The sequence below is a fragment of the Carica papaya genome, chromosome 5 (assembly GCF_054855325.1).
Source record: "Carica papaya isolate Zhongbai chromosome 5, ASM5485532v1, whole genome shotgun sequence".
Classification (NCBI taxonomy): Eukaryota; Viridiplantae; Streptophyta; class Magnoliopsida; order Brassicales; family Caricaceae; genus Carica; species Carica papaya.
In genome coordinates, this window is record NC_142313.1 from 34,538,729 (window position 1) to 34,558,471 (window position 19,743).

Consider the following 19,743-nt stretch of genomic DNA (forward strand, 5'->3'; position numbering starts at 1 on the left):
TTTATTTAATCGCACATTTAGAAAAGTATGATTACAAGTCGGATGTATCTCTATTTCACTTGTTTAAACTTTACTCTTATGCATTATAATGTGTACATTTTATCTTATGTAGTTTTTTCCTGCACTTTAAATTATGCTTTCTTTAATTTTATGAACTTAACTTTTGCACACTCTTTAGTTAATTTAATGATTGTTAAATAATCATCAAAGATTATATAGTAAGAACTCAATATACTTAGACCTTAGAATACATATGTATACATAAAAAAAATAAAAATGTCAAAATAGGAGGCTTCACTTTTTGGTATGGTAATTTGAGATGCTCACTACTTTCTCTAATTATAGTTAGTTTCTAGACTTCAGAATAAGAAAAATCAGGTCTATCCTTAGTGAGTTTCTAGTTTTGTAATAAACTTTAATTATTGAACTGTTTATCTTTTTAATTAATGATATCTCAAATTCTCCAAATCGACTTTTAGAATTTTTTCATATCTTTATACTAAATAAGATTAATAAATTTTAATAAATGACATAAACCTATTTTTTACTAATGATGTCAATTGAATTTTTGAATTAGAAAGAACATCATAATTCAAGAAAATAGCACAAACTACAAGTGACTACGAGGATATCGACAAGAAAAGAGACAATTTAAAGATCAAGTATATTTTTCTATACTTACTTATTTAATATGAAAATTATGTTAATTATAGTTGAAGGCCCAATTTTTTTTTTTGTAAAATTCTCTTTAGAAAATGCATCATTCTTAAAAATAATTTTTGATTATCTTTTAAAGTTATAATTTGTTAAAAATAATTGAAATTTTAAAAGAAAATTTATATGTGAAAGAAATTTTAAAGAAAATAAATTTATTTAAGTATTAACAAATGTAATTTTAAGAATTACTTTTTGAATATATAAATATCGTTTTAAATAACTGACGTATCATAAATGGTGATTTATTAGAATATTTCTCAAAATATACAAAGAAAATACTTTAATGTTAGGTGTGATTAAATATATATTTTTCTTATATATAAAATAAATCAATGTTTTTTAAATCAAAATATCTTTATCAACGTTTTAAAAGTGTCCATAAAATGACTTCAACAAATCAAGTCAATAATCACATAATTCTAAATAAAAAAGGCTACTTTCTTAAGATAAGCCGCCTGTCCTGGATATTTCATTTTTAGGATAATATGTTTGCAGCGTGTTGAAGTGTCAACTATTCTTTTCGACTTTTCCAGATAAAAATACTTCCCTTCAATACATTTTAGATCCCTTTGTTAATGCTGCTCTGTCTAATGATAGTCGGAAATAGAAAGTTGGAACATTTCTTTTTAAATTTCACTGGTGAAAAACCCTAGCCTCCCTGTCTCCTCACTCCTGCTCCGTCTCTTTCCACCGAGAGCCAAAAACCGGAAGGAGTCCTTCCATTTTGGTCATCGTGGGAAGAACCAGCAATCACAGGTTGGAGAATTTTCTCTCCTCTGATATAATCGAAATCTTCATTTATATATTTTATGTGGTCAAAAGAGCGACTTTTAAACTGATTCTAAAGAAATGGGTACTAAACCATAACTGGAATCAATTTTAATAGCTGAAGTAGTTAAACACAGTTGTGAATCAAACAGCTTAAATATCTGGATTCCGATCGATGAATTGCAGTCCAAGAATCCTATTTCTTTGTGTTTTCTTCCCTCGATTCTGTTATTTCTCTATTTCTCTTCTGTTTCTTCATTTACCGAGATCAATATGTGGTTCTTGATTGTAAATCGCAGTGTAATTTGAAACTGAGAGGCGAGAATTAAGCTTTCGATGGACCGTGGATCCGATGTTGGGGTTTCATGCGCTCAATGCGGCAAACCTGCCCTTCTTCAGTATGTAGTCACTAATTTCTACTAGGTTATCGTTCACATATATATATATATGTGTGTAATAGAATGAGATAGTAATCTGAATTTGATAATTATCGTATGAATTTAAGAATGAAATTGGATATGAAGAATCCTATCATTTGTTTGATTCTTATACTTCATAGAACAAATAAATCATTCTGCAGTTACTACTTATGTTTGCAGGTGCCCCAAATGCCTTGAATTAAAGCTTCCCCGTGAAGTTGCTTCTTTCTGGTTTGTAACAACATCCTACCATCGCCAACCACCGTTTGTTTTTGTCTATTCATCATTTTTAGTGCAAGGCCAATTATCGTTACCATTAATATGAAATGCAACTTTGCTCTCAAAAGAAAAAGAAAACAAGAAAAGAAAAAGAAAGAAAAAGAAAAAGGAAACCAATTAGTTGGGACAAAGGCACCTTTACTGAGAGAATTTTAGAAAAAATGGTTCAAGGAGTCTATGTTTCTTTTCTGGTAGTCAATTTATAAAAATATCTGATTTAGGTTTGTAATGATTACATAAATTAATATCTGTAAAGTGATTTATTATTTTCCACACTTGGTACTGGAAGATGGAAACTAAACTTTGGGAAAGAAATCAGCAATAATTCCCCGTATCAAGAGAATGATGTCTTAGGAGTTAAGTAGCTTGACTGCAGTATAAATATTTTGATTCTTTACAAAATGCGAAAGCTAACTAATTCCGTTGTCCTGTCAGTCCATATTTGGTTTACTTGCTGGAAACCTTTTGCTTTGCTTCTAGATTGGTCACAACTCTGCATCAATGTAACAATGTCTTCTGTTAGTTGATATGCTTTGTATCCCAAGTTTCGTTTGATTATCTAGATAATCATGTTTAAGTAGGTCTGACTCTTTGGGCCATCATTGTGCTACTATTATGTTTCCAAGAATGACCATGATATGGATGAAAGGGAAAGAACTGAATTTGTTGACAATGAATCTTATGCAGGAAATATGAGATTTGATTTTCTTTCTGTTGTGAGATATAATGTGGAACCTCCCAAAGTGAAGAATACTTGTGTTATCAAACTTACTTTCTCTATATTCTTGTCATTGATCTTTTTGGCAGCACTCAGGATTGTTTCAAGGCTTCTTGGAGTAGCCACAAATCAGTTCATTTGAAGGCAAAGCAGTTTGCACTTGGGACAGGTCCTCTGGCTGAACAGAATTCAGACTCAGTTACTGAAGGGTGGCTATATTGCTTGAGGAAAGGACAGTCCCGAACTCCAAAATTTCCCCATTTTGATTGGACAGGGTATTTCTCAAGGATTTATTTGGATTTGGATTCCTTAAGTCTTTGCATTACAGTAAATTGGAATCAGACAGTAATTGATTTGTTTTATCTACTATATATACCCATCATGCTTATGTGTTATCAGCTATGGCAATGTGCCATTTGATTAAGTATATCCAAGGAAGAAGAAGAATTAATTATTCTTAGGTTATTTGTTGTATGACTGATGTCATTTATTTGTTAATTCTAGTATGTTGTTCCCATTTGTAGGCTGTTTTAATGTGTAATCCTTTATCCTGATAGATGTAATAACATTTGTGGTCGGCAGTTAACATTTGGATTGTAAGTCAGTTGGATTGGCAGTCTGGTCTTAACGAAACTCATACTGTACCAAACTGTTGCTATAAGTATGTTGCGGATTGTGGAATGAATATGTAGAAATTTAGTGAGAAAGTATTCAGTACATTTTCACTCAAAAAATCATTAGGTTCTCTCCCTAACTTGAACCTATACTATCTTAAAAGTAGAGAACAAAGAAGATATAGAAAACAGTCATCTGTAGTTAGAATTCTAATATTACTAGACCAATAACTAGATCCTGAAGTGGGGAACATATCATTTTGGTCTTAGAGCCAATAGTTACGGGCGATCTTTGTTTGAATCCTTTCTCAAAACTTATACTGAAGGCCAACGAGGTAAAGACAAACATCTGTTTTTGACTATGGATCTGGAGCCTAATGGTTGGAACATCTATGTCTCCAGAAACCTTAGTGATTGAGAGGTAGCTAAGTTTGTGGAGATGATGACTCTTCTTTCCAAGTGCCTAGTTGAGACCTTTGTGAATGACTATTACTCATAGCCTCTCTCTAAAGATGGGAACTTCACTTTGAAATCATTGTATAATTATTTGTAGTCTCAGAGTGTTCTAGCATTTAGATTCCGTGGGAATGAATTTGGAAAAATAAAGTTCCCTCCATATTGCTTTTTCCATTTGGGAGTTGCTTGGGGAATGATCTTCGCCTTTGGTGACTTGAGGAAGAGGGTAAGGTTCTTTGTCTGTGGAAGCCCTATGTGTCTATAAGACAGTGAATCCCCTTATTATCTCCTTGGTGCTCTAAGTCTAGAAGATAGTGGGATACGAAATCTATATTTCACTCCACGTGATCACGGGTGTGGAATCCTTCCCAACAATGCAAGATAGTGTTGATTGACCCAGGTAGCACATACAGGTTTTTGGATTCATCTTTGGTGCATGAGATGACTCCCCTTCTTGAAGAGGGAAATTAGATGAGGGTGATTGTCATTGATAGTGAACATGTCCAATGTGATTGAATTTACCACAATGTCATCAAAGCTTTGGGTAACTCAGCCTTTTCCATGAATTTATAGTTTATTTCCTTAATCAGGTTCTCATGTTGTGTTAGTGATAATCTGCGGAGGACATTAGGGCCATCTAAATGGACTCATGAATATGTGATTTATCCGACCTACTAGATTACTGCAGCCTCTTCGCATCCCGCATCAAATTTTGTCAGATATCTCTTTGGACTTTGTCAAAGGCCTTCGTCCATTCCCTGGTCAAGAACATCTTGTTGGTTGTTGCTTAGTTTCCAAAGTATTTGCACTTTCTGCCATTATCCCATCCTTATATTGCAATATTTGCTTATATCTTCAAGTTACATGGTTTACCAGAATCAGTTTTCAAGATAAAGATATGCCACTTTCACCAGTGCATTTTGGAATAATTGTTTAGACTATCTGGTACCTACTTATCCTTAAGTTTTACCAATCATCCTCAATTGGACGGCTTAACTGATGTGATAAATCATACTATGGAGATGTTTCTTTGGTTTTTCCAGGTGATAGGCCTAAAGATTGGAGAGATTTGCTTTTATGACTATATTATTATCAATATATAGGATTTCACTCTTTTCTGAAGGTGACACAATTTAAAGTTAAGTGTTTTTGTTATTTCTTCCTTACCCAGCCTGAAACATAAAATTCATAGTCATTGAATTGAAGATATATGTGAATTTGATTTAATTATGTATCTGAAGTTTGTAAATTATAATTAATTTCTAAATATCAATTAATTAAGATTTAGGAATTGAATGAGATAGAATATTAGGATTTAAGACAAGATTTGTGTATTTGCTATATGATACTAATTTTGCACAGTTCTCTATCATCTTTGATGCATCTATTTTTATGTACCACTTCCTTGTGTAAGCTCATGATACACCAAGTTATATGCAATTACTTATGTCGAATTGGGGAAAGTAGCTAGTTAGATACAAGTTTGATTGGAGGTTCAGAATGCATCCTCTTTCTCTGTTGGAGTTAATTTCTTCTTATCTTCAAGGTTTTGCTGGATGGTTCACGAACTATGAATTATTTCTCATGATTTTACCCTATTGTTATGGGGTTCATTTTCCAATCTTGTTTTGTAGGACACTGAGGCCATATCCCATTTCTATCAAGCGCACTGTACCTGCACACATAGATCAACCTGATTGGGCAGTTGATGTAAGTCTCTTGAATTAGGTCTATCCAAATATTAAGATGGATTTTCTTTAATGTTTACTTGACAGTTCTTTCCTGGAACATGATCATTCATTGTTGACAAATGATCTCTTTTCCAATTTGGTCACAGTTTTATGCAATGTGAATTTGATACTCATATTAGGAAAAAGATATGCTCGGTTCATTAATTTCTTATGGTCACTAATTTTTTATTCCATATAATGTTTCCTCTTTCTCTTTTAACTTGCAGGGAGTCCCAAAAATTGAGCCTAACAGCGAGCTGCAGCATGTTGTTGAGGTCAGTTTGTGCATATGAATGTCTTTTTTTGGGGGTAAACAATGGCATTTAACAAATTCAGAATTTTCTTCTCTTGCTAATTGATTCAGTTTCTATTTCCTTCTCTTTTCCTTTTGCTTTCACATCACTGAATTGATATATTTGCTTTGAAGATAAAAACTCCAGATCAAATTGAGAGAATGCGAGAAACTTGTCGAGTAAGTTCATTTTGTTATTTTTATTGTCAAATATTTCCCCTATGCATAGAGAACCAAATTTATTTCCCTCATTTAGATACTGATATTGTATAAAACTTTCGTGTGGTCTGCGTTGTGTATTCCAATTGCCTGTCCATGTTTATGTATACAAATCATTGCTGGTTAGAACCTATTTATGACTTAAAGGAAGATATTTGTATGGGAAGCACACTTTATAACATATTGTGAGCAGTCCTACTTTTTTACATGATTATGCGATTATTCATCTCTGAAATTGTTCTAGAGCTTGGGTTATATTGTTCAAGCAGAAATACCCTGTGATTTTAACTATACAATCCAGATTAAAATTATAGGCTTTACACGGGAAAGTACTTGTCGATATAGTTTGACTACTGTGGCTGTACTATATATGGGATGTTTATTTTGCTTAACGACAAAGATAGCAGGAAGATAACATTCTCCAACAGAGACAATTTTGAAATCTCTGAAAGATATCTTCACCCTCTTTCTGATTGTTTGCGCTACTCTATGCTTGTTGATGCCAATACTTGTAGGAACTTGGTGGACTAATTGGGTAACCCATTGTTTCTATGTCAAAATTATGAGCTTTAGAGAAGAAGAAACTGACATAAGTTAATGCTTTGTCAATACACACTCTTTTCTATTAACTCCTTAATGATGTAGGGTAAAATTTGTGTGAGTTTTGTGTCACTAGGATAGGAAATTTTGAAAATCATACAATAATATTGCATCTGCACAAGCACAGCCAGGAATTCAGGATTTGTGCTGATTAATTTAGGAGATGTTGGAGAGACTAGAATTATTGGATTTACCTCTAATTGGAGGTAAATGGACTCGGTCGAATAAGAGGACAAACTTGTCCTGCTCCATGATTGATAGACTTCTTGTATCAGTGTCATGTCAGTTCTAGGTTATGGGCTTGTATCAGAAACTATTACAACACACCATCCCTGACCATTTCTCTGTTTGTCTTGACTCTAATGGGTGAAATGGGGGCCTTATCCCTTCAAATTGAAGACAAATGGCTAAAAGTCACGAGTTTTCAAGATGAAATTAAAGATTCATGGGATATTATGATGGTGGAAGGAAATGCAAGCTATAGGTGGCTAGGAAATTGTGGTTGATAAAGACCAAAATCAAGAAGTGGTCGAAAGAGGAGAAGGGGGGATAGTCTGTAGTCATTCATTCCTTATTCCATTCCAGGGGTTGGGGGTCTTGACAAGAGGGAGGGAGAAGTGGGTCAATTCATTGATGATTCAGCTCATAGGGAGACTATTCGCCTTGAATTGGTCAACAGAATCCAAATGGAAGAGATCTCTTAAGAGGTAGAAGTCAAGAACCAGATGGATGGAGGAGGGAGACAGGACTACTAAGTTCTTTCACTGTATGGCCAATTATTGTAGGAGAGTCAACTATGTAGAGGAGTTGGAGACTGATGGCTCTGTTGTGAAGGGGAACGAACATCTAAGGTACTAAGTTCTTATCCCTAAGGCTAAGGGGGCAACAAGTATCAAAGAATTAAGACTTATTAGCCTCCTGGGATGTACGTGTAAACTCCTTGCTAAAGTACTAGTGAGGAGAATGATAAAAGCTTATGGGAGAAGTGGGTGAATGCTAGCATGCTTTTATTTGGGCAAGCAAATCCTAGATGCGGTTTGAATTGTTAATGAGATTGTTGATGAGCTTAAACACAAGAATTGAAGGGAGGTTTTATATAATCTTGGTTTAGAAAAAGTCTATGACCATGTGAATTGGGCCTTCCTTGGTTATACGTTGAAAAGGATGAGTTTTGGGGATGAATGACGAAAGTGGATTAGGAACTGTGTTTCTACAATCTCCTTTCCTGTCATAGTTAATGGAGGCCATCTTCTTTCTTCAAAGCTAATAGAAATCTCAGACAAAGTGATCATTTCTTACCCTTACTGTTTATCGTAATTATGACATGAGATCTTGGGCCAGTTAAGGGATTAAAGGTGGGGGAAGGGGAGCCTGTGGAAGAGGTGACCCACTTTGTCTTTGTTGATGACACACTGATTTTCTGTGAACTGAGTAAAAGGACTTTACTTAACATTTAATGTATTTTATTATGCTTTCAAGCAGTTTTGGACTCAATATCAGTCTTGCCCGTCTAAATTGGTGAGATTAGGTGATGAGAGGGATGCTACTAGTTTGGCTGGTATTCTTGGATGTAAGTGTGTAGAATTGTCGATCAATACCATTGGGAGCCAATAGAAGGATGTCTTGACATGGGATTTGATGGTCAAACAATTTGAACAGTGATTGGCAGGATGGAGACTTACTATGTTGAAAAGGATTAGTTTTGGGGATGAATGACAAAAGTGGATTAGGAACTGTGTTTTTAAAACCTCCTTTCCTGTCATAGTTAATGGATGCCATCTTCTTTCTTCAAAGCTAATATAAATCTCAGACAAAGTGATCATTTCTTACCCTTACTGTTTATCGTAATTATGAAAGCTCTCAATAAAATGCTCTTGGGGGCCTGAGATCTTGGGCCAGTTAAGGGATTAAAGGTGGGGGAAGGGGAGCCTGTGGAAGAGGTGACCCACTTTGTCTTTGTTGATGACACACTGATTTTCTGTGAACTGAGTAAAAGAACTTTACTTAACATCAAATGTATTTTATTATGCTTCCAAGCAGTTTTGGGACTCAATATCAGTCTTGCCACGTCTAAATTGGTGAGACTAGGTGATGAGAGGGATGCTACTAGTTTGGCTGGTATTCTTGGATGTAAGTGTGTAGAATTGTCAATCAATACCATTAAGAGCCAAATATAAGGATGTCTTGATATGGGATCTAGTGGTCAAACGTTTTGAACAATGATTGGCAGGATGGAAGAGGAATCTCCTATTGAAGAGGGGGGGGGGGGGGGGAATGGGGAAGGGGAGGAGACTTACTATGATTAAAAGCACTATGACCAACATACTATGACCACCATTTCTCTAGGATTATATTGAATGGATTTTGCTTGTGTAAAAGGGATGTAAAAATATTATATTGTAATATTTTTACATGAAAATTTGCTGCTTTCAAAAACTAATTGGGTAGCTTTTGTAGAGAGAAAAAGTAAGAGAGAGAGAGGGCACAGAAACAGAGCATAACCCTGCAAAGTTCTCTGTTTCTGTGCTTCGGTAAAATTGTGAGAAGATGATACAAGAAAAAGGGCTGCATTTTCATTCATGTTTGCATGGCTTAGATCAACCAATTTACAATCACAGATCCTGTTTTTTCGTGCAAGTGATGATCTTGTACACAAACTCAATTCCACCCTTATCCGGCTACTACATAATTCGAGGAAACTTAAATTTAAAATTCAAATGCAAGTTGATAAGAATAGATTTTAACTGATTCTTAATAATCTGACATCCATTCAATATAATCCTATCCCCTCCTAATCAACTCACCCGGATTTATGCCATTGCTTGGTACAAGGATGCATTGTTACAAGATTCCTATGTTGGCTATATGGAGAATGGGGAGTGTTTTGTGGAGGTCATAAGGAATCTTAATGATTGAGAAATTAGGGAGTAGGAAACCTTGCGACTCTCTCTTGCTAATGCTAGACCTAATGGGACAGAAGGGTTACCCATTTGGAGCCTAAATACTAGTGAGATTTTCTCTATGAGATCTTTTTACAATTACCTGACAAGAAAGGAGATCACGACTAGAGACTTTCCTTCCAAGTAAATCTGGAAGGTCAATGCTTTCGACCAGAATAGCCTTTTTTGCATGGGAGGGTGTCAGAGGATGTATTCTAACTTCGGGTGAGTTGATTAGGAGGGGATAGGATTATATTGAATGGATTTTGCTTGTGTAAAAGGGATGTAAAAATATTATATTGTAATATTTTTACATGAAAATTTGCTGTTTTCAAAAACTAATTAGGTAACTTTTGTAGAGAGGCAAAGTAAGAGAGAGAGAGAGAGCACAGAAACAGAGCATAACCCTGCAAAGTTCTCTGTTTCTGTGCTTCGGTAAAATTGTGAGAAGATGATACAAGAAAAAGGGTTGCATTTTCATTCATGTTTGCATGGCTTAGATCAACCAATTTACAATCACAGATCCTGCTTTTTCGTGCAAGTGATGATCTTGTACACAAACTCAATTCCACCCTTATCCAGCTACTACATAATTCAAGCAAACTTAAATTTAAAATTCAATTGCAAATTGATAAGAATAGATTTTAACTGATTCTTAATAATCTGACATCCATTTAATATAATCCTATCCCCTCCTAATCAACTCACCCGGATTTATGCCATTGCTTGGTACAAGGATGCATTGTTACAAGATTCCTATGTTGGCTATATGGAGAATGGGGAGTGTTTTGTGGAGGTCATAAGGAATCTTAATGATTGAGAAATTAGGGAGTAAGAAACCTTGCTGCTCTCTCTTGCTAAGGCTAGACCTAATGGGACAGAAGGGTTACCCATTTGGAGCCTAAATACTAGTGAGATTTTCTCTATGAGATCTTTTTTACAATTACCTGACAAGAAAGGTGATCACGACTGGAGACTTTCCTTCCAAGTAAATCTGGAAGGTCAATGCTTTCGGCTAGAATTGCCTTTTTTGCATGGGAGGGTGTCAGAGGATGTATTCTAACTTCGGGTGAGTTGATTAGGAGGGGATAGGATTATATTGAATGGATTTTGCTTGTGTAAAAGGGATGTAAAAATATTATATTGTAATATTTTTACATGAAAATTTGCTGCTTTCAAAAACTAATTAGGTAGCTTTTGTAGAGAGAAAAAGTAAGAGAGAGAGAGGGCACAGAAACAAAGCATAACCCTGCAAAGTTCTCTGTTTCTGTGCTTCGGTAAAATTGTGAGAAGATGATACAAGAAAAAGGGCTGTATTTTCATTCATGTTTGCATGGCTTAGATCAACCAATTTACAATCACAGATCCTGTTTTTTCGTGCAAGTGATGATCTTGTACACAAACTCAATTCCACCCTTATCCGGCTACTACATAATTCGAGGAAACTTCAATTTAAAATTCAAATGCAAGTTGATAAGAATAGATTTTAACTGATTCTTAATAATCTGACATCCATTCAATATAATCCTATCCCTTCCTAATCAACTCACCCGAATTTATGCCATTGCTTAGTACAAGGATGCATTGTTACAAGATTCCTATGTTGGCTATATGGAGAATGGGGAGTGTTTTGTGGAGGTCATAAGGAATCTTAATGATTGAGAAATTAGGGAGTAAGAAACCTTGCTGCTCTCTCTTGCTAAGGCTAGACCTAATGGGATAGAAGGGTTACCCATTTGGAGCTTAAATACTAGTGAGATTTTCTCTATGAGATCTTTTTACAATTACCTGACAAGATAGGAGATCACGACTAGAGACTTTCCTTCCAAGTAAATCTGGAAGGTCAATGCTTTCGGCCAGAATTGCCTTTTTTGCATGGGAGGGTGTCAGAGGATGTATTCTAACTTTGGGTGAGTTGATTAGGAGGGGATATGATTATATTGAATGGATTTTGCTTGTGTAAAAGGGATGTAAAAATATTATATTGTAATATTTTTACATGAAAATTTGCTGTTTTCAAAAACTAATTAGGTAGCTTTTGTAGAGAGAAAAAGTAAGAGAGAGAGAGGGCACAGAAACAAAGCATAACCCTGCAAAGTTCTCTGTTTCTGTGCTTCGGTAAAATTGTTAGAAGATGATACAAGAAAAAGGGTTGCATTTTCATTCATGTTTGCATGGCTTAGATCAACCAATTTACAATCACAGATCCTGTTTTTTCGTGCAAGTGATGATCTTGTACACAAACTCAATTCCACCCTTATCCGGTTACTACATAATTCAAGGAAAATTAAATTTAAAATTCAAATGCAAGTTGATAAGAATAGATTTTAACTGATTCTTAATAATCTGACATCCATTTAATATAATCCTATCCCCTCCTAATCAACTCACTTGGATTTATGCCATTGCTTGGTACAAGGATGCATTGTGACAAGATTCCTATGTTGGCTATATGGAGAATGGGGAGTGTTTTGTGGAGGTCATAAGGAATCTTAATGATTGAGAAATTAGGGAGTAAGAAACCTTGCTGCTCTCTCTTGCTAAGGCTAGACCTAATGGGACAGAAGGGTTACCCATTTGGAGCCTAAATACTAGTGAGATTTTCTCTATGAGATCTTTTTACAATTACCTAACAAGAAAGGAGATCACGACTAGAGACTTTCCTTCCAAGTAAATCTGGAAGGTCAATGCTTTCGGCCAGAACAGCCTTTTTTGCATGGGAGGGTGTCAGAGGATGTATTCCAACTCTGGTTGAGTTGATTAGGAGGGGATAGGATTATATTGAATGGATGTTGCTTGTGTAAAAGGGATGTGGAGTGGTGCAAAATATTTTCTTGTCGTGTCCCTTTGCCTATAGACTACAGACCGTTACTTATGGCATCTTGGATATTAATTGGATAATGGCTGGCTGGCTGAGATAGAAAATTTAGGCGTGGAAGGGTATTAATGGCGGGAAGAAGCATCTCAGCCTTATTTCCCTGACCATTTTTTTTGTGGTTTGTGAGGAAAAAATGAGAGTTTTTGAGGGCAAGGAAGGAGGGTTTGATATGGTTAAGGATAGTTGCTTTCAGACTCTAGGTTTTTTTATTAAGGGTCATTCTCTTTACTCTTTTGAGGATTTTAGGGACCCCATTAACATTTTGATCGATATTTACATATTTTTGTATACAAGTTTGCACCCCTTGATATCTGTGTATGAATCTATCCTTTTTATTCAAAAGAAAAAGATATTGCATCTTCCCAAATCTTTAATTTATAATAATTTGGGTCCTTTCATTTGAAAATTGTTGTCAGATTGCAAGAGAGGTATTAGACGCAGCAGCTAGGGTGATTCGTCCTGGTGTGACAACTGATGAAATTGATCGGGTGGTTCACGAGGCTACAGTTGCTGCTGGTTTGTATGTTTGTTGAGCTGTTATCATGCTGATCTTTCTTTTCCTTTTTTTTTTTCAAAATATTTTTGATTTTTTTTCTTTTCTCAAATTAAGGATGCCATAGGATAGTATGTCTTATCGACTACAGCAGAGTCTTTCTTTTTTGGACATTAATCTTTTACCTAATATTGGTTATCCTGTATCTACAATTGCATTTTCTTTGGACTTTTGGCAGTCACAGTGTTTATTTCAAGTGTGTATTAATTTCTGTTGTATTAACATCTGGTTCATCAATCACTGAGGCCCAAAATTGGTGCCTATTCCTGGTAAAGAATTGGCGGGATGTATTGTCTGTATGTCGATCTGTGATTTACCTGTTAAAATGAACTCTTTTGGAGAGAGGATGGTTTTGAGTGACATTGTTGATCTTTCTTATTGTTGTTGAAGATTTTCTTGGAGCAGTATGTTTGTAGTATGCTATGACCCAGCGTGTGGAACTTCCTACAAAACAAGTTGGGCGCATGCTGAAATTCCTAAATAACACATGTTTCCACTATATATACTTCCATGAAAGAGGAAATTTACTGCATTGTCCAGAATGACCAGTAAATACTAGTTTCTTTGAATAAACTGGCATTCTTCTGTTATTCCAGTTTCCTTGTGTATACCCAGAATACCATTTTGTTTCTTGTGGTATCCACCAATACCAGTTTCAAATTTTAGTTTTAGTGGAAGGATCAAAGGATTGGCAGTTTGAAAGATAATAGTTGCTGCAAGAATTTTTCTAAATTTTTATTGGGAATAATTACAGTCATGGATATCTGTAGTATTATATGCCACAGTTTGACGTAAGTTTCATCTTCTGAGTGTAAGTGTTTATCTTTAGCCACTGTGACTAGTAGTTGATATTATTTAATATATTTGGATAACCTTGCTGCAGGAGCTTATCCATCCCCCCTGAATTATCATTTCTTTCCAAAGTCTTGCTGCACGTAGGTACTTTTTTCCTGTTCATTTTCTATAAATGAGCTCAGGTTCATAATAAATTTACACTAGCACTTCTTTGTTTGTCGCACAGATCAGTTAATGAAGTAATCTGCCATGGAATCCCTGATGCTAGGTACATTTAAATTCAGTCATTCGAAAATGTTGATGTTGCTGTTTATCTATTTCAGTTAATTTCTGAACATTGTTTCAGACAATAGTTTCTAAATTGAAATTTGAATTGCGTGTCACAATCACAGGTTTACCCATTTTCTGAATCAAATTTCACTATTATGTATGCAGTATATGTGTGTACATTTATATGTATATTAAACAAAGAGAAAAATGCTTAGAAATAATACTGTTTAAAACATTTTTAAAAATTAAAAAAGTTATATTTTGTATTCTTGATATTTTAGCCAATTAAAAAATACTTACCTTGAAAGTATATTGAGTACATAACCATGTTTCTTGATTACAGAAATTTTATTTTCAAAATGCCAAAAATTTTAAGCAACTCAAAATAAACAATCTAGATATTATGGTGGGTCCACACATATTCAGTTATATATATTGTCAAAATTTATCCTCTAAAAAATTATCATTTGTCAAGGTCAATAACTTCTCCATATTTTTTTACAGTCATTCCTTTGATTGCTCTCTTCTTTGTTAAAACTGCAAAATGTGCGTCAATTTCAGTGTTCTCAACTTATTATATGAAAATGGTGTTGAAACTATTAATTTGGGTTTTTATCCATTTCAATTCTACTTTGTCCGTGTAGAACTGGCTAAATTTTACATTTCTACTTGATTCATATGATTCGCATGTGATTTACATGATTCCCTTGGATTTTTTTTGAAATAAAAATTACATGATTCCCTTGGATTATTCATATATTTTGATTCACCAATATGATTCTAATCATTCTACTTTTGAATTTAATTTTTTGATTTATAATTTGAATCTTATAATTCTGACAACAATGGTTAGCGCCTTTTTGATTCTTTTGGTACTTAATGTTAAGGTTGTTTAGAAATAATATCCTTGTACGTTGGTCTATAGCCAAGTTGCTTGTGCACCTTGTTACTTCTGATGGAAGCCAGCTTGTGTTGTACTTCATTATATTTGGGCGTTTCTTGTTATTCTATTTTCTAGTTGTCCTTTTTTAAAAAATACTATTTGTGGTTGTCTTTATTTACAAAATTATTTTTTTCCTCTTCTCCTCACTTATCCATTCGTCATTTATCTTATCTTGCTGCCAAAATTGTGGTTGCCATATAATTTATCACCTACATGGGAAGTATATAGAAAGGCAGCACCTTTTGTCTCATTCCATAGCTAGGGTTAAGAATTTTTTTCTTTTTTTTGGAAAGAAGTTTGGGTTAGGGCTTTTATCTTATATTCACTTCCTATTCTCCTTTTTTTTCTCTTTTTTTTTCCCAATTGTGGGTGTTGAATTTGTGAAGTGTTATTGTTGACTGTTTGGCCTACAAGTTGCTTTCTCTTGTCTTCACTTCCCATTTTCGTCTCTTCTCTTTGTGAAGGAAACTTTTTCTTGTTGGGGTTTATGGCATGTGAACTGATATATTTCTTTGTCCTGGTGGTTTCTGTCCTTGTGTATCTATGAGGGAGGGAGGGAGGGAGGGAGGGAGGGAGGAAGGGAGAGGTTTGCATGTACATTCTCTTATTTTCACTTTTGTTTCTCTCTTTCTCTGTCTGTATTCCTTCTGCTGGGGCTTTTTTGAGCATTTGAAAAATGAGAGTGTTTCTTTTTTTTCTTTGTGGATTTTGTCATGCTTGTGTATATATGAGAGATAGTAACTTATCTTGAATTCTAATACTGGCTATAGCCAGATTAAGTAGCTTGACTTGTGAAAAATTTTGTTTCAAAATCTCTATAACATTATGGGTTTATCATAATTTTTTTATTTTTACAGTAGATTTAGAAATTATTGTTCTTATGAGAAGGGAAGAAGAGGAAAATGGCATAGGAGTTAGCCTTTTTAGAGGTCCTTCTCTTAAATCAACCATCAAATACTGGGGTCACCTTTCAAACAAATTGCTTTGATTTCCAGCAGTTTGCATCAATTGGTGGCTATATTTATCTTCAATAGATGATAATAATTGCCCCATTAATGAAGGAGAAGGGAAAGAGAAAAGAGTACGCCGCTAAAAACTGATAGATGATTGCAAAGAAACCTTGGGACAATTAGATAAAGGGGAAAAGGGTGACAAAAATAAAATAATGCCTTAAGTTTACAGCAGTATTCTTTCACATGATACTCTCACCATATGTTGTCCTTGTGGACCATGAGCATTTAATGGCAAAACCTAAGTTAAATGTTTGAATTGGTTCAGTTAGAAGTGAAAGGTGCAATTTGAGAATAATATCCATGTTCTAGGATCTTTTTAACTATTCTCTAAAATATAATACATTATTATCTACATTAAAGTTGTAATGTTAGATCATTTGATGAGCTACAATAAAAAAACAGCATATTTATTTGTTATAGCAACTAATCTCAGTTCATTGGTTGCATAGGGAATGGAGTATATTTCTTTGTTTTTCTTAAACTTGATGTTGATTCATTCTACTTTGGTCCCAGATTTGAACTTTTTTTCTGCATATTTCCATATAGAGAACAATGGCCTTTAACCCTTCCTATAAATAATTTGTGGAATCTTGTAACCTCTCAATTTCATTTGAACAATTTTTTCTGATAACTGCGAATCACTTTCTTCAGGAAATTAGAAGATGGGGATATTGTGAATGTCGATGTGACTGTGTATTATAAAGGTGTCCATGGTAAGAAATCTCAACCCTATGGATAAATTAGTCTTATTGCCAGGATTCTAAATGCTTGACGAATGTGCAGGTGATCTCAATGAGACATACTTTGTGGGAAATGTTGATGAAACATCTTGCCAATTGGTTCAATGTACATATGAGTGTCTAGAGAAAGCAATAGCCATTGGTATGCATATCCAGGACTCTTAATGCTCTTGCTTGTCTCAAAAAAAAAAAAAAGGAAATCCATTAGCATGCATTGTGTATTTGCGTTGACATTGTAATCATGATATTTGGAAATGTTAGAGGGTCCTTTTCTCTAATATGACCTCTTTTGTGTCTTTCTTCTAGTTCTTTATTTGAAAATATATGAATTTTGATTCTCTACATTCTCTTGTATCTTTTTTTATAAAGGAATGTTTTATCGATTAGGTATTAAAAGGGTGCCACCCATATACAAAACTGTAAAGACCTCTATTATTGTTGAATGCGCTTGAGAGGAGCACAGTTTCTATTGGATACTATATTAGTTACATTGACTTTGATGCTGCTAAAATAATAGGTCATTTTTGACATTTCTACTCATATTTGCTTATCTATTGGTTGGTTTTAGAGGTTCAAGCGATTAAGTTAGTTTACACACAAGAAAATAGTGGGAAACATGGAGTTGAGGTTTTTTCTGTTCTTGCATGAATTAAACCATTTGGGAAATATGTCTAGTATTATTGGTTTTCTGGTTGCATCACTTTTTTCTGTTGTTTGTATTTTGCTACATTGGAAGGTTTGGAGTCGAGTCACCTACTATAATTGTATTTCTTAGTATTCTCATCATCTTCTTTGGTTCAACGTCTTTTTGCAAATGAACGTGTGTATCTTTTCACAAGACACTGTAAACAGGCTGGCTGCTTGGTTTTGTGGTTGGAACAAAATGGGATAAATAATTTGTGTGTCTATTTGTGACTAAGGTGTATGACTTTTTTCGTGTTTTCCTTTGTTTATTATGCAAAGGAATGAAATGCTGTCCATTGAATTTTGCCTTTTCTCCCCTTTTCGTTTCTACTATTGTTTTTCTATATGTGAGGATGTGTTATCCTCTTCTTGCATTATCTTTTCTTCTTGATAATCTCTTTTTTCTGTGTATATATATATATGCATATCTACACACACATAAAAGATCAGAAGGCATGCCCCAGAACAAGGACTAAAACAGGCCAAAGAATCAAAGAGGTCACTTTAGATTTCTATTGTTAGACTTAAGGTGACCAGCAGATGATATTTGGTTGGTTGCTGTCCCCTGTCCTATGCAGTACTGAAACCCTGAAGTTTAATTTGAGTTTCTCTTGCATTTTGTCTTTTGGGTGTTGCTCAGTGAAACCTGGAGTACGGTTTCGGGAGATCGGAGAGGTGATTAACCGTCATGCTACAATGTCAGGGTTCTCAGTGGTAATTTATTACTTCACGCTGTTTAATATAGTCTAACTCTATTTCATGAACCTGAAGGACACAGTTTTTCTATACTCTTCTTCTGTTGAAATAGGTAAAATCTTATTGTGGCCATGGTATTGGAGAACTGTTTCATTGTGCACCAAATATTCCTCACTATGGAAGTATCCTTAATATCAGGCCTCCAAACACTATATGTACATGAAGATACAATCTTTCTTTTCTAATCATGGAATATGGTTAAATAGCATAGCTAATAAAATGCCTTCCTAGTACTTCTAAAAGAAAAATGTATATAAGGTATTATTCAGTCAACAATTGGTGAGCCTTAACCCCAATAGGGAATAAAGCAGTTGGCGTGATGAAGCCTGGGCAGACCTTTACAATTGAACCAATGATTAATGCAGGTAATTGTGGCAGTTATTTAAATTGTTTGGCCTACCAGCTTCAAAGCTTATTTATCTCACAACATGTTGGTGGAACTTTGGCAGGAGTCTGGCGTGACCGAATGTGGCCTGATGGATGGACTGCTGTTACTGCAGATGGAAAACGCAGCGCTCAGTTTGAGCACACTCTTCTGGTAACCTGCATTTCTAGCTCTTTGTTTTATAACTGAAGTACATTGAATAAATGTTCTGGAACTAGAAAGTGATCTTCGATGGAATGTCCTTATTCCTTCATATGGTTGTGCGCGTAGTGGGGAGTTTTGGCAATTGTATGACTTGTGTACTTTTAACTTATCCACAACTGTACTCTGCACATCTCCCAGATTGATTCTCTCGTTTTAATCTCGTGGAATATCTAGATGTTAGCTTTCTTATTTTGTCGTTTTCATAATATATTATGCTTTTATAATATTGTGCAGGTAACTGAAACTGGAGTTGAGGTTCTTACAGCACGGCTACCTTCATCCCCGAATGTGTTCCCTTGGTTAAATGCTTAGTTGCTGCCCAAATTTAGTTTACTCTTTAAGGTGAATTGTGTGTATCACCCAAGAAAAATCTATATACTACATGTCATCAGATGTTGGAGGCTCCTGATTACCTGCTGTTAATATTGATTTCACTCATTGGATTTTATAAACATTCAATTTTGAATTAGCTATATTGTTTGTAGTGTTTTTCTTCTTTTTTTTTTTTTTTTTTTTGACAAAGTAAAAGGCTATGTCACATTTGTAGGGTTGCCCGAAAATGGATTCCTCCATCCCCTTGACTGTTTTGTATTCTGATACTGATAATATCAATACAACTGAAGTTTTGCTATTAAACTATGAGCATTACTATAATTTTAGCATAAGAACTTGAAATTGAAATGATAATTGCATTCTCGTTTCTGATCCCTGTTGTCAAGGGAAAGAAAAAAGGAATAGTTCTTAAGTAGATAGAGAGAAAAAAAAAAGAAA

General features: G+C 34.6%; 1 protein-coding gene across 1 annotated transcript; it reads left to right on the forward strand.

Annotated features, from left to right (window-relative positions):
- Positions 1-1,184: 1,184 nt before the first annotated feature.
- On the forward strand, positions 1,185-19,608 carry MAP1A (methionine aminopeptidase 1A). The gene is made up of 17 exons (XM_088220335.1): positions 1,185-1,473; positions 1,785-1,883; positions 2,085-2,135; positions 2,991-3,176; positions 5,606-5,681; positions 5,929-5,976; positions 6,129-6,173; positions 13,046-13,145; positions 14,066-14,117; positions 14,204-14,245; positions 16,855-16,916; positions 16,987-17,085; positions 18,268-18,341; positions 18,436-18,505; positions 18,683-18,748; positions 18,833-18,921; positions 19,207-19,608. The coding sequence occupies exons 2-17, from the start codon at positions 1,822-1,824 to the stop codon at positions 19,282-19,284; spliced, it is 1,200 nt and encodes a 399-aa protein (XP_088076461.1). The 5' UTR covers positions 1,185-1,473; positions 1,785-1,821; the 3' UTR covers positions 19,285-19,608.
- The last annotated feature ends 135 nt before the right edge of the window (positions 19,609-19,743 follow it).

Excerpts from the sequence above, each read along its gene's own strand:
- MAP1A (XM_088220335.1), top strand. The coding sequence starts at position 1,822 with ATGGACCGTGGATCCGATGTTGGGGTTTCATGCGCTCAATGCGGCAAA. Across the intron at positions 17,086-18,267 it reads AGAGAAAGCAATAGCCATTG|TGAAACCTGGAGTACGGTTT; the intron begins GTATGCATATCC and ends GGTGTTGCTCAG. Across the intron at positions 18,922-19,206 it reads AGTTTGAGCACACTCTTCTG|GTAACTGAAACTGGAGTTGA; the intron begins GTAACCTGCATT and ends AATATTGTGCAG.